This window comes from Myiozetetes cayanensis, unplaced genomic scaffold (assembly GCF_022539395.1).
Source record: "Myiozetetes cayanensis isolate MyiCay16 unplaced genomic scaffold, myiCay2020 scf6-25, whole genome shotgun sequence".
Classification (NCBI taxonomy): Eukaryota; Metazoa; Chordata; class Aves; order Passeriformes; family Tyrannidae; genus Myiozetetes; species Myiozetetes cayanensis.
In genome coordinates, this window is record NW_026087853.1 from 6,240,801 (window position 1) to 6,255,876 (window position 15,076).

At 41.4% G+C, this 15,076-nt stretch overlaps 1 protein-coding gene across 3 annotated transcripts; it reads left to right on the forward strand.

Moving 5' to 3' along the window:
- Positions 1-109: 109 nt before the first annotated feature.
- On the forward strand, positions 110-8,067 carry CDCA4 (cell division cycle associated 4). 3 transcript variants are annotated; one of them, XM_050335553.1, is made up of 4 exons: positions 179-252; positions 1,020-1,068; positions 3,715-3,795; positions 6,071-8,067. In XM_050335553.1, exons 3-4 carry the CDS (start codon positions 3,757-3,759, stop codon positions 6,824-6,826), a joined length of 795 nt encoding a protein of 264 aa, XP_050191510.1. In that variant the 5' UTR covers positions 179-252; positions 1,020-1,068; positions 3,715-3,756; the 3' UTR covers positions 6,827-8,067. The 3 variants fall into 3 exon arrangements, with proteins under 3 accessions (XP_050191508.1, XP_050191510.1, XP_050191509.1); XM_050335552.1 differs by having other exon boundaries at positions 219-252; positions 894-1,068; XM_050335551.1 differs by lacking the exon at positions 1,020-1,068 and having other exon boundaries at positions 110-252.
- Positions 8,068-15,076: the final 7,009 nt, after the last annotated feature.

Below are 15,076 nucleotides of genomic sequence, written 5' to 3' on the forward strand. Positions count from 1 at the left end.
CCAGCACTGAGCGGCGGCTGCTCGGCTTGGCAGCAGCCAATAGCAGCGGTCATCGCGTCCTGGTGGGCGTGGCCTCATGGGAAGGCCCGCCCCCGAGGCCAGGGGTCCCTTTGTGGGGCTTGACAATAAGATGGCGGGCGGGGGGAGGCGGGGCTGGCTGGCCCCGCCCGTCCCTGCGGCGCGGAGCGGGCGGTGAGGCGGGAGCAGAGCAGGGGCTTCTGCGCGGGCGGCGGCGACAGCAGCGGCGAGGCGGTGAGTGAGTACGGCGGGCTGGGCTGGGTCGGGCCCGTGGAGAGCCGGTGCCGGCGGAGCCCGCGGAGGGGTTGGAGCCGATTCAAAATGGCGGCGGGAGCGCGGGGCGATGAGTAACCGCCGGGCGCGCTGAGGGGGCCGGGCCGGGCGGGACAAGGACCCCGCTCCCCAGTTCCCTCTCCTCCTCCCCTGGGTCCCATCCCCGGCCGCGCTCCCGCGTCGCCCCCGCCTCCCCCGCCGGGCGCCCCGCTGCCCTCCCACCGCCGGGCAGCTCCCCTCGCTCCCCGCCCCGGTCCCGCCTCTCCCCCGGCTCTACGGAGCTCCCCCCGCTCGGCGCTCCCCGGCCCCATCTGCGTTTCCACGAGCTGCTGCCCAGCCTGCCCTTCCCCGGGAGTTGGAGCCCCTTCCCGAATCCCTCGTGCCCCGCAGAGGTGCCTGCCAGCCCCCTATGCCCCGGGGGTGGATCAGACCCCAGGGCTTTATAGGGTCCTTTGTCCCGGTCCCAATAGGGATGTTTCTGGCCCTGCCAGCCCTCTGCTGTGTCTGCATCCCACCTTATAACTCGACACTACCATATGCGCCCACGTGCGTGTCTAAAGAGGAGTAGTAGCTCTCTTTCCGTCTTTTTTTCACCATTACAGAGAGCTTTTGTTTCTTCCCACGGTTCTTAGAAAAGCCAGTGTTGGAGTGGAGAGGATTAGAGTGGTAGAGGGGAGATACAGCCCCTTCTTGTCTTCTCTTGCTAACCATCATCACTATACTTAAAGCTGTGCAGAATGCAGACTGGGCTTCACTGAACATCCAGCACTGGCCTAGGTAGGTCTTGTCTGCTTTCTCCTAAAAATGAACACTGCTAAAATTCCCTGTCTTCTCTATTAACCCAATTAATGGGAAGCAGCTTTTTCTGTTCAGTACTTAACTGTATCTTTGGCAGCATATCACTATACGAGTCTGAATTGAGTGTGAATCTGGAATGCCTTAAGTTGATGCTCCAGTAAGAGTTGGATCAGATTTCAAGCACCTTATTTGTAAAGCAGACTGGGAATTTGTCGATCCTAAACCCAAAACTTGTAATGAATTACGTAATACTGTGCTCCCTGTGCTACTATTAAAAACAAACCAAACACCAAAACTCCTTTTTCCTGGTGTATTGTGCTGCAGCTGGCTGTTGCCTCCTTGACAGTTTGGTGCTTTTTTTATATAGCTGTTACAAACAGAAGTTTAGTTTAACACACCAAGTTTGGGCTCATGACACTGGGATAGCAGTGGAAGAAAGGAGATGATGTAACTAGTCCAGACATTGCCTCTTTGGGCAGAGACAGATGCTGCTTGAAATTACTGGGGGATTTTGAGCACCTTGACTCTGAAGCAGCAGCAGTCTTGCTCCTGTGTACCAAAGGGCTTTATACAATGGATAGTGCCTTTTTTGAGTACCTTAATACATAAATCAATAGGAAAACGTACTGAGATTTTAATTAATTAAGTTTTAAATTCAGCATTCTCTTGAGATGAGTGCTTGTTGGAGACAGTGCAGAGAAGTCTGCGGGAGGTCATTTATGCGCAAGGTTTTAATTGCATCTGATAATAGCTACGAATTTAATGTGCTTTTACAGAGAACTTGGGTTCCGATGCACACATATATGCCAGTTAATAGAACCTAAAGAAATTATTGCTGTGATGGGCATATTCTCATAAGATTATACTAACAGAGGTCCACGTGGTTTGGCATTTGCTCTAGGGAAGGACCTGGAATCACATGCACGTTATTATATTGCATGGGAAAACTTTTCTTCTTTGGTATGTAAATAGGTTACAGACTGGACTGGTCTGCCAGCCTCCCCGTGTCATTTAGTTGGTGGACGTGATAATGGCTCTTTTACCAAGAGCTCCTTCAACGGTCCCCTCCGGTATCGGTCCGCTATTTTGGGAGGCAAACGGCCGAAGCCTCTTCCCCTAAAATTGTCAGATAAACCAAAGAGCACCAGAAAATATTTCAGTTTGTTTTTCTCGTGACTGCACTGTCTTTACCTGTAGTTATTGTGGGGTGTTTTTTGTTGGGTTGGTTTTTTTTTTAAATGAAGTTTATGGCTATGTCACCTACCCTACAGGAAAGTAGAAATTTTGGGATTCTAATAGTTACCATATACAGGCTCTTAAAGAGATAATTTTTCATTTATAGAATGTTTTGAAAGTATACCTGGGTAGCAAAAACTTCTGACATTTTATAGTTTCATAAAGTGTTTGCCAGAAATAAGAAATAGTTTATTGTCTTGATACTGTGATATCTGACTGAAGTTGTAGTTCAGATGCCTTGAGACACTATTTTGAATGTGGCTGTGAGCTCAGTCCATAAAAGAGAATGAGACTATGAGTTGGTTGAAATACAGTTTCCATGACATAACAGCATTTAATCTGAATATTTGGGGTCAAGTCAAAGGATTTTGGCTTGAGAATGTTAAAGGTGGGGTTTTTTCCATTGTGGTATTTTAATGACTGTGCAGCTTCTTGAGGAAAAACATGTTTTCTGCACCCCCACCCCCAAGTCCTTTGTTGGCCACCTTCTTCCCTCCCAATTTTGAGAGCAAACACTCTTGAAAAATTGTTTGTTACTACATACAGTAGAAAACAAGAGGGGATGTCCATGTGCATCCTCTTTACTTGTTTCTTTTTTAAGTATGCATTTCAGTTGCAGACACGGAACTGTCTTGTATTGTACAGACATGTCTAGAAAAGTATCTGAATTGTTTTCATAGTTTATCATAAAAGTTTTTGTAGCCTGTTGAAACAGCATTCTTTTCGGATTCAGTAATGAAAGGAATTGTTGCATATGATTGGAAGTTGTATTTGATATGTAAAATCTTATTTTGCCTTAAAGGTGTTTTTAAAACTCAGCCTTTATAGTTATTTCATTGCTGTCATTACTTGCATTATTGACATCTTGCAAAGTAAATCATCTTAGTCGTAAAGTTTCTGTGCTGGTAAAGGAAAATTCTCTCTGGTTTAGCTGTGTTTCAGTTTTGTGTTTGTGCCTGCCTGCTCTTTTTCTCTAGATGCTACAGAGATATGCACGGCTTTGTACAGCAAGATGAAAATTGTATCTTTTTGTAACAAAAGTAACGAAGACTTGCTTTCAGTAGCTTTTGTGCTCACTTAAATTTTTCAGATGAGCGCTGAAGATTTTGTTTGCTCTTTAACAAACGGCAAAGGCGTAGGGATAAGGGAGAGGCTGGTCCAAAGGTCAGGGTAGTAGTCTAGGACTTGGAATAAAACTGACAGTTTCCTTCTGCTGCAGATTTTGGGTGTATTGTTGGCCAAATCACCTTTGTGCTCTAGCTGTGAATTGGGTTTAATAGTACTATTTAAGTTTGTAGGAATGATGTGAGGATAGAGATATTGAAGCAAAACTATTTTGTCCTTCATCTCCCGTCCTTGCCTGACATCCTGCTTCCCCGTACTTGGTAGGTGGTGCTCTCACTTTTGCTGTATGGACTCTTGCTCAGTAGCATGGGAGAAGAGGAAGGACCGCATCAAACACAGTTACTGGTACGTCATTTTTTGTTTCTTAAATTGAACCATAACACAGTATTTTGTGCAGTCGCAAGAACAAGGTGACAAAGAACTGGCTTTATGATGTAAGATTCTAATTGGAAGCAAGTGTTATAAAAAAACCCCAGTGAATGCTGTGAAAGGTTTACCTTGAAGAATCCATAAACTTTTTTCCTCTGCTTTTACCTGCTTAAGTGTGTGAGTGATGTATTGAGGTTTTCAAGTTTTCTGCTGTGTTCTGTTCTTCTGTTGGTGTGCCTTCGAAGGCATTTAAATGCCAAACATTAGGTGTGTAAACCAGGTTAACATTGAATTGAAGTTTTAATTACTCTTCACAAGAATATAAGTTGAAGCAAAAGAAGCTTCAAACTCTGCACAGTGTTTAATGTTTGATGACATTGTTTGTTAATAGTCCCAAAAGATGTTTCTAGAGGTTGTTTCACATGGAGGGGAGGGTGAGTTACTGTGCACAAATAGGATATCCTCTGAGAGGAAGTTTGCAGGAATGTCTAAAAATCTGGAAAAGGCACTATCAGGCAGAAACATGGGTTGTATTTAATGGGAATAATGCAAATAGGTTACAGGATAAAATTTTTAAAGAAACTTCTAAAGTATTTAATATATTGCTAATCCATAATTTTTAAGAAATGATGAAAAATAACCGTAAGACCAAGTTCATTTATTCTATATTGTAGTCTCTGCACATTAAGATTTCTAAAGAGCTTTGTACCTTCAGTGGAAAGGAATCTTTTAAGAGTTGGCAAATCCCAAAAAAGGTTATTTCATGGATATGTACAGCAACGTAAGAAGTGTTGTACAGAGTCAGACCAAGTGTTTATCTCGCTACTGTGCAATCCCCAGGTTTTCACAGTAGATAAGCATGTAATGTATTTTGAAAAGAACAGTGTTGTTGCCCTTTGGTGGATTTTTAGTGACTCTGAAAAAGCTGAGAGAGCTCTCAGAAAATACATAGAATATACTGTAGCAACCAGAAAAGCAAGGCAGAGTTTAGGGCTTGCCAAGGGAAATGGGAAATGATACAGAAAGACACTGCAATTGTATTTTGGTTTTATCAGCTTTTAGTTGAAAAACTATGCTTTGTTTGGGTTACTACATTAAAAAAAAAAATCCTCAAATATTGGACAAACAGGAATTTTAAGGACAGAAGACTTAGAAGTGAAGTTACAAAGAAGCATAAATGGAAAGATCAGGTACCAGCTTTCATTTGCAACCTGATTTATGTAAGACTAAAATAATAATAATACCTACTGCATTAAAAAAAAAAAGCTACTTTGTATTCCAAGGATCAGCTGCAATATTTGCATGAGGCACTGTTGTCAAAAATAGTGCAGTTCAGAAGAAGAGCTGAGGCTGGTACTTGAGAGGCACACCTTGGAAAGTTCAGCAAGTGATTTTTAGATGTGAATAATGAGAAGCCTGCATGCACCCCGTGTATTTTTAGCTGGTGAAGCTAAACTAGGAATACAGGAATTTTGCTGTCTTACAGTTGACTGGGAAAGGAGTACAGTAGCCCATATGGAGGATGACTGTTACTATTGTTACTGGACTTGCACAATTCTTATTGGAATTGTGCAGTTCACTTACTCACCTGAGTAAGGGAACTGGAAGGGCTGCTTTGGGCACCTCAGCTGAATGTCTCAAGTTACATGGAACAAATCCAGATACTACTTTCTCTGTAGCCAAAATAAGCTAATCTTTTCACATATGCTGCCCATAATATTTTTTTCATGTTACTTTGTTAGGCATGTTAATGTTTTGGAGGGGTCAAATCTTTTAAAGATGGTGTGCCAGGTTGTATTTTTATTTCCAAAATTAGAGGTTAAGCATGCCAGTAGAAACTCGGGAGGAGTGAGGAGACACTGCTTCTCCAGTAGGTGAAATACAGCCGATGAGATGTTTGCTTCTGTGCGAAGCAGTGGCTCCTGACTTCCATCAAGTGTGGAGCTTCCTGGGAGCCAGGAGCTGGCAGCCCTGCCTCTCTCCAATGCCATGCCTTGTGGACCTGCTCACCCCTGGTTCCCGAATGCCATCTTTGGGACCCGGTCCATATGTTCCTGACCCCTCTTGTACCACACTGGCTTTCTATAACCTGGTATGACAATTCTGATGTTTCTGTCTTTAAAGAACTTGCTTTTTAAAGTTAAGATTAAAATTTGCTGTTCTGTTTTTCAGTCTTCTTTGTTTCTCCCCTCCCTCTTGAATGTTGATGTTGAGTGTACAAGATTGTTTTGTTTGTTTGTTTGTTTAACAGGACACAATGTTTGTTCGAGGACTAAAGAGAAAATGTTTTGATGGTGAAGAAGATATTGAAGGGACTCTGGCTGGTATTAAGGCTATTCCTTCCTATAACCTTCAGAGGCAGTCGCTTTTAGATATGTCCTTGGTTAAACTTCAGCTGTGTCACATGCTGGTTGAACCCAACCTCTGTCGTTCAGTACTTATAGCCAACACAGTACGTCAGATCCAAGAGGAAATGACTCAGGATGGGACTTGGCAGATGATAAATACACAGAGTACAGGGCAGGCATCCCTGGATCGTCTTGTTTCAACAGATATCCTCTGTCGTTCATCTAGGGAACAAGCTGAGGGAAAGCATGTTCCAGGCTATGGTACTTTCAATAAAGACTTTGAGGGTGACCAGGGACAAGATAGTTCAGAAACTATGTCAACAGCCTCTTCAGTGCAAGCTCCAAGAAACTTGCAGAGCAACGTGTGGGAAATGGAGAATCCACAAGAAAATAAAGGAAACTTTCAGAAATCTTTAGATCAAATATTTGAGACACTGGAGAATAAAAGTCCTAATTCCGTTGAAGACCTGTTTTCAGAAGTTGACAATTCTTACTATGATCTTGATACTATGTTAACAGGCATGATGAGCAACACAAAAATGGGACATTGTGATGGGCTTGAAACATTTTCTTCTCCAACAAATACAGCTTCTAACTCTAACTGTAAATCTGATCTTAATGAGCTTGATCATATTGTGGAAATCCTTGTTGAATCCTGAAACTCCTTGTGTAGGAGGTAAAGATCTGTTAATGGGAAGAAAAGACTCGAGAGTTTAATATTAATGGGAAGAAAAGACTCCATAGTTTGTCCTATCAAATCTGCACAAGTATTTTACAAATATCTATATATTATATAGATATATATATTAAGAAGCACTTCATATTGCAAAATAGTGTTAACTCTTAAAGTTAACCTGCAACTTGTAGTGTAATAATGTGATTTATCGTCCACGGAACTGTAAGTACATACGGTAAATGTTTCTAAGTTTGGGGTCCAAGGCTCTTGAAATTGGGTTCCTTTTACCAATTTGTGTTAGCCTTTGATAGAGGATAAGCTCAGTGAGAGGAATTCTCTCATCTTCTTATACTTCCCCCCATAAAAATGGTAATAAACCGAGAGAGAAGTTGGATAACTGGTTTCCTATTTTCCTCCGGTTTCCACTTTGTTACACCACAAAACTCCTGCCATATCTGCTGCTTCTGTTCTAAGTTGCTACATGGCTCTTAAAGAGCAGTATGCAATAGTTCCTGTTACCCTCGCTAGTGTCCTCTGGGTTTTGCTACAATTTTTACTTCAAAAATAGTTTTAAAGTGTTTACTGGTGTTTAGATTTTTCCAGGTATTTTCCTAAAATATATTTTTACTACAGATGTTATGTCAGCTGCTAACTTAGTAACTTTTGATCATATCTGCAGTTGATGTATTTTTTGCAAGATTTTCAAAAAGGGATGTTTTTTTACCATGAGCTACCCAATGTAGTTCAGTAAAGTGTATGTAAATGTAAATATGCAATTTTATACTTTACATTAAAATGTAAGAGCTGATTTCATTATTCTGTTTTATAGAGTAGTACTTTACTAAATTGAGAATTGTACCTTTATGCTTTTCATACCCCGCATACTTGAGTATCATTATAGGAAGAGCTTTGATCCAGCTAGATAAAATTACATTTAATTCATTTCAGACCATACTTTCTGTTAACTACAAACCTAAATTACATAGGTTTTTATTTATGTGTATTTATATGTAAATGTCATCAAGTGAATTGTTTATCACTGAAGTCTACCATCAAATATTTGTTTATATGGGATAACTATCTTGCACTAATTACTACAAAAAGTGTTATTAGCGGCCTTTAAATCTCACTGGTATGTCATGATGTCTTGTCATAATTAATATGCTCCACTCTTACCAAGGGTTTCCTCTTGGCTTTTTTTTTTAATAACAAAAGATAATACAACATGGGATGGTGGTCTTTTCTTCACATTTCGGTTTAGAGTGTATATAATTAGGCTTCTTCCTATGAGGCTTTTTTGGGGGAAAGGGATAATTCAATTACAGACTATGGTTTTGTTACAAAATAACAAATGTTTGCCATCACAAGCTGCTACTGGGGAAAAGCCATAAGCTAGCAGGGAGAAAGGGAAAAGATGGACTGGTTTCTGGAATGGGTTGGCATTGGCTCTGCCAGGGGAGACATCTGCCAGTGACTCAGTTGTTTTCTGAACCAAGCAAGTTGCTGAACATGTAGAGAAAACCTTGCTGTGTCTGACAGGCTCTGCCTTCCCACGAGTGACCTTCCCTATATGCATTGTCCTTGGCAGATCCTCATACCCCTGAAAAGGGGACTAGGGTGGGAAATACCAAGGGAATGTTAAGGACGTTTGAGTATCACCTCAAGAAAAAGAGACCACTGAGCTTATGGTTTAAACAAGTGCTTTGGAATCATCTGCTTTGAGGAAAAATTAGAGCATTTAGCTAAATTTTTCAAACTCAATAGTTGCATTAATATCAGTTCCACTGCATGAAACCACACACTGGGTGTGAGTCTTCAGTGAATCTGAAAGTGTTTCTTGTATTAAACTTGGCATAACATAATCTGTAGTGACTGTAGTAGTTAAACATTGCTTCTTCAATTAAAGCTTGATTAATAACTTCATATTAAAGGATGAAATACCACACAGGCACTTGCAGGTTCAATCCCTATGATATAGCTGGACCAAAGAAAAGCCAATGCTACGTCTTAATCAATCGAGATAGGTGTTGCAGTAGTTCATCTTGCTTCAGGAGTCTACAAATGTTGATGCAAACTGTCATACCTCCCAATGAAATAACAGTCTGTTTTATTTGGTAGTGTTTCTTGTAGTATCGTAGATTCCTCCAAAATTATAAACCTGCAGGTAATTTTTCCTGCTGCTTTTCTCTGTGTGAACCACTGAATTGGACAGCAGATGCCTTAGGGTAAAGCAGAAAGCCAGGCAGCTTTATAAAGGGAACATCAACATTAGGTTGAATAACAAAAAATCTTCTGTTCCTCTGGGAAGGTTCCCCAAAACTGCTCTAAACTTTCTTTAAACAGTCTAAACTGTTTGCATGTTGCAGTTAGGAATTAGTATCATTTGTTCATGACTGTTCTGTATGTCAGATGCATGTGTGTGTGTTTATAACTCTATACCTTTTTACTGTACAGTGGATCTAGCTGGGTTCATTCCTTTACTGGGGAAGCTGTGCCTAATTAAAACAATTTGTAGAGACTGCTTGGCTTAACAGGAAAGGTGTTGGGTAAGTATGCTTTTATGGAGTTAAGCATTTAAACAGAAATATATATCCTGTTTTATTACATTCTTAAAACCTGCGCCAAATATATGCTTTTACAAGCCTGACATCTTGGCTCGGCAGGTATAAGAACTGGTGTTGCTGAAGTTTGCACAGTCACCGTACTGATGTGTGCCTGCAACTGGTCTGACTTTGCAGAGACCAGTCAGTGTAAAATCAGCTTGTCTCCCCTCTGCTTTAATAACATGTCTCAGTCTAATTCAGCTGCTTGTGTTTTGCCTGTACTGGTAGAAAAAGAGGAAAAAAAGGAATTAAAAAAAAGAGCTTTATTTTCTAAACACCATTGTAATTTCTTTGCTGGTTTAAAGAGGTATATGCATCAGTTAAATATGCATCACTTAAAGGTTAATACAATGTTTCCCCTCTATTTGTTCCTCTGAAGTACTAAGAAACATCAGAAATTATACAGTGCCTGTAAAATGGTAAATTCTAAATTACTTAATGAGCTGTTAATACAAATGGTAAGAGATGGTACTCGCTGCTGGGGATTTTCTTAATTTCTGCATGTAAATGGGAAATAATTTAGCCTCTGTTGAATTAGGAAAGGCTTTTGACAAATTTTGCTGCCATTTTTGTGCTCCTAGGGAAAAGTGTCATGGAGTTTGCATGGCAGTCAGTGCCACGTGTGAAACAAGGCTGTTGGTTTGCATGATGTAACTTGGCTGCAGACTTGTACAAAACAAACTTCCAAGCACATAGCTAATATCAAATCTGCTTCCTGCTCAGGTAACCTTGAGTTTCTGTCCCCTTCTGCCTCTGTGTCTGTGGTTTTATTTCTCCTTCTCCCTTGCCAGAAAATACCAGGCAGGTTCTGTAGCTCTTGTAGCAAGTGCAAGAAGTGTGAGGATCCAGGCTACAGTAACAAGGGCTTGTCTGCTTATTGCTTCCCTGTTTGTTTGGCATTTGTTGTTTTCTTTTAATCTGTAAGCCTGTCTAGCAAAAGATGTCACCTGTCTCTATGAACAGAGCCATATTTGCCTCAAGGACAGATTTGGTCAATGAAGAGGGGAATCATTTCTTTGAATGAAAAGCACCTTTCCTGACCAGACTGCTCCAGGAGTGCAGCAGTGAGGGGTTCCAGCCTTGAACAGAGCGGGGATTCACACGTGAGCTGAGCCTTCAGACTCACCAGGAATTACCTGTTTTCAAAGCTGTCTTTAGACTTTTTTTGAAGTCTCGAGTATGTCTGGGCTGCTTTAGTAGGCATCTTAAAAGACATTATTGTAAATTGACTGAGAGTGTAGTTTCATATTGTAATTACCAGACCATTATGGATTTTTTTGTGCCTCAGAATATTGATTTGAGTGTATGGCTGCTTTAGAGTCCTGGAAACTATTCCATATTCCCATACAACTAAAGAGCTGTCAAAAGGTAGAATGAAAAAAATCCACTTATTTGCTGACATCTAGGATAAGACAAATAAAAATGCTTTCAAAAGTGACTTCTGTTCAAAGTGAAAGTGTGCTTATGTCTCAGGCCTAGGATGTATAGTCCCATATTAAAAAAAACATGACATGATGACAAATTTTGTTTGCTCATCAACTCTTAAATGAGTGTGATTTCACACTCTGTGACTAATACTAAAAGTACAAAGCCACCAAGTTTCAAAGAAATGAAATAAACATCTCTGTAACATACATATTTTTGTCAATCTGACTTGTTCAACTACAAGGTTTTGCAAAGATTGTCTGAACTCCTTTTGCTGTCTCTTGCAAAGTTGACAGTTAAGGTAAATTTTCCTATTTTCTTCAAGGAAGTTCTGTGAAGAGATGAAATCCCATTGAATAATTTAAGTTGTCAGCAAAGAGACTTACTTTAGATGTTTGTAGTGCCTCGTTTTAAAAAAATCCAGTGAAAAATACTAAAATTTCATTATCTGACATAATTTTCATAAGTTTATATGGCAGCTCTTGTTTAAAAAAACAATTACTTCTTTGCTTAACCAAGATTCCCCCAAAATGAGTGTTTTATGACCTGAAGAATTATTGTGGTATGTTCATGCATGACCAACATGTCAACAGGAAAACCTAAAGCTAGAGGCAGCTTTGCGTTGCAGGGAAAACATTTGAGTAATTTCAACTGTCATCTTCTTAGGGAAGCGTAATTGAAGATACAGGTGAATATGTGACTTCTTTCAAAAACAGAATTAAAAAGAAATTGTATCCACATGTCTGTCGCATTTGAAAGTCCCTTAGGAGCATGCGGAAAGTGCAAGTATGTACTGCAACAGTAAAATGCTGCAACAAAGGAACAGTATATAATATTTTTCATGTGCCAATTACAGACAAGTTTTGAAGAGGAGATCAAGAAAGCGTAATGCAACTTCAAACTGGGATTGTGCAAGCTTCCAAAACAGGACTTCTAAAGGGAAGAACAGGTCTGGTTCTAAAAAAATGTTAAACCTTCAAACAAAAGCCAGAAGAGTTTAATACTTAGAGGGGAAAAAAACAGTACTTGTAACAAACTCACTTTTCTGTATTTGAGATCATTACTGAGGGAAAGGCTAGATATGGAAAGAACTGGGTGTTGGGATTGTTTTGTGTCAAGTTTAAGATAAATAAGTTGAATTTTTTTTGTTTTAATTGAAGCTCAGTAATGTGGTTTGCTTTTGTGTCTCTGTTTGAAAGGTATAGGGAGAAAGTGCTTTTTCTTGTAAAATGTGATTCTTTTGACAGAATAATGGCTGATTTACTACTCTTGAGAAATATTCAGTAAGGTTCTGGTGGTGTTGTTTTAATAACCATCCTGAGTCATGGCTCTTTTTTAAAAAAAGCATGAGTTAAGTGCAGGATTAGTTTGTTCACAGAGGCTTTACCACCAAAAAAAGGTGGTAAAACTAACCAGGCTTTAGTGCAGTATGCTCTGCCTTTCTCACTTCCCTATGGAAACATGGCATATGGGATCATTCTGCCATTCAGCTTTAGAATACCTAATTAATTTCAACCAAATCTGGCAGATCTCACAGCCACTACATTTTTAGAATTTTTCTAAGCGTGGAGATGAGAGATCAGAAGAAAACCGCGTTCTGTACTGATATCCAGTAATCCAGATAAGGGAAAGACATAAGTTTCCAGGCATGAGACCAGCTTCAATTAGAGCTTGTACCTTAGGTTCAGAGGTAATTAATCACAGGCATAAATCCATAGGAAAGCAGTCTTCATTAGTTCCTGGAACCATGTTTTGAATAAATGCCTGGTACGAGGGTAAGGAGAAGTAGCAGACCTCCAGTGATCCTTTCAGATGAGTTATATAGAGACCTTGATTGCTTTGGGGGTTGGGTTTTTTCCTGGTTCATGTGAAATCTGCTGCAAAAGCAAAAGTGCTGCTCATGAGAATGGTATCCAGGCCTGCTGCAGTGAGTATAGTCATACTGAAAGGCCACGTTTAAATCATTAAAAAATCATATTAGTCCTCTGTTTGACTCGAGCTTAGCTTAAGTCAAAATGGGAGAGCACCAGACTCCTAAAACATGACATCCTATGAGAAAGTAAGGGCCTTTTAAAGGAATTTTTTGTTGAGGAAGACTATACAGGAGCTCAGCCCTCTGAATTCTTCACCTTGAGAGACAAGCATGCCTCCTCTAGTGTAAGGTGCAAGTTGCATGGAACATGTCACCAAGATGAACTAGTTTCCAGTTCCCTTACATGAATCCCACTGTTGACACAAGAAAAAAAAAAAAAAAAAAAAAAGACAAAACCCTTTGCAAATAATCAGCGTATTTTGTGTAATTTTTATTTAATTCTCCAAACGTTAAGCCATAAATCCAAAGTTCTGATGTGTGTATTCAAACAACTCCACGTTCATTTTTCTCGTAGCTCTTGTCAGAGCATGTTTGAAACACAACTGCCCTTTCTAGAAGCACCTGCTGTAGAAGGCACGTGCACCCTTTTCTGTTGCACAGAACAAAAATGGGGGACAGAACAGCTGACCACATTAGGGCAATCACTTAAGAAAGAGTGGGCAGAGCAGGGTGTTGGTGTCTTTTCTGGGGGGTCTGCTGGACAGGAGGAGAATGATTGCACCAGAGGCTCAGGCATTGCATTGCTCTCTGGAGCTGTAGAAGGGGAGGAATTGTCCAGGACTGTGCTAGTGCTGTGAAGCTGCCCCAGTGGGGCTCAAGTCTACAAAACCTAATCTTTACTCAAGTTATGAGGACACTTTGGTGATGCTGCTGGTTCAGCTACCCCTTTATATGCTGCATTAGACATAAGGATCCCAGATCTGTCCCTTCTGCATCAGCTACCTTTGTATGCCTATCTGTTGTCTATTCCTTGGAGATAATCCCTAGCATATGGCAGGGGTCGGTCCTGGTGCAATACTCCTGCTTGTCCCTAGCTGACTTGAGCAGACAGAAGAATCCTGAACATCTCTGAGTTACTCTTCCACTTAAGCCACAGTGTGTGTCAGGAAGGGAAGGGATACAGGGGGGGATTTTTGGTCCGTTCCTCCCCCTCAGTGCTGACACTGGTCTTGGTGCAGCAGATGGACCGTGGGGGTAGGGGTATCACCCCTCAGCCATTTGGGGAGGCATCCTCCCCTCCGACACAGCCCTGGCAGCGTGTCAAAAAGGATTCATTAATGCCTCTTGCAGCAGCACTCGCTCTCCTTCTGTGCTCCATGACCCCTGGCAGCGAGGTCAGAGCACAGCTGTGGCCCGGGAATCGGTGGCACTGCACTGCAGGAGAGAGGTGGCCTGGAGAGAGGGTCCCCTCACCCCCAGTGAGGGACTACGGGGTCAGCTCCGGCTTTCTGTGCCTCGCTGCCCTTCAGATTGGGCCCTGCACTCTCCTACCCTGTCACAAGTGCCTGTCAGGAGACATAAGGGTTAAAATATGCTGGACCTGAGGCTTTTAAAAAAAAAAAAAAGTAGGGTCTTTTTAGCTGAATAATCACAAAAAGCAGCTTATCTTTCACCAAAGTTGTAGTCTATCTCCACCAAACCACTGCAAGTGTTTCTGTAGCATTTATTAGACCGACCTAGAATCTTTGTGTGCATTTGGTCTGTGCTCCCCTTCAGTGTAGGAAGGTGTCTGTATAAATGTGTTTGTTTTTACTGTCCTGCAGATTGATCTAAACCCATCTCTCAGAGAGCTGATGCAGCTTCTTGGGGATGCATCAGGCAACCAACCCATGGCAGGGTTCGACAAAAGGCTCAAAATCAATCTTTACAAATACTTCAACGTCAGATTTTGAAATCCGGTTTGTACAAACGCTTGTGCCAGTGTAACTTGATTACGCAAATGCCCGGGGAAAGCAAATACGAGGTTTGAGCATGGCCAAAACCACCCCATCTTTGAAGGGGGAAAAAAAAAAAAAAATCGAGTGAATATTCATGGGAGAATTGTGCAATGTTTGACGTAGCACTAGGGCTGGTGCGCACCTCGTTTCCCAACAGCCCTGGCACCGTGAGTTGTAGGAACGCTGCTCTTACGGAGGCCCTGGGGCGTGCCTTTTGCTGAAATTTTGGCAATTTCGGTCACAGACGAGCTGCGAGTACACACACACAAAAGAAATAATTTTAAGAAAAAAGAAAGACGGGGTGGTTGTGCGCTTGTGTCCGGGCTGACCGGAGCCCCCGGGTGCTTTCCAGCCCACGCTGCGGTTCCGCGCACGGCCCGGCCCGGCCCGGCCCC

What these genes read in the sequence shown, in the direction of transcription:
- CDCA4 (XM_050335551.1), top strand. Translation starts at nt 3,757, where the DNA reads ATGGGAGAAGAGGAAGGACCGCATCAAACACAGTTACTG. An exon ending in CGCATCAAACACAGTTACTG is followed by an intron (nt 3,796 to 6,070) that starts GTACGTCATTTT and finishes TTTGTTTAACAG; the next exon opens with GACACAATGTTTGTTCGAGG.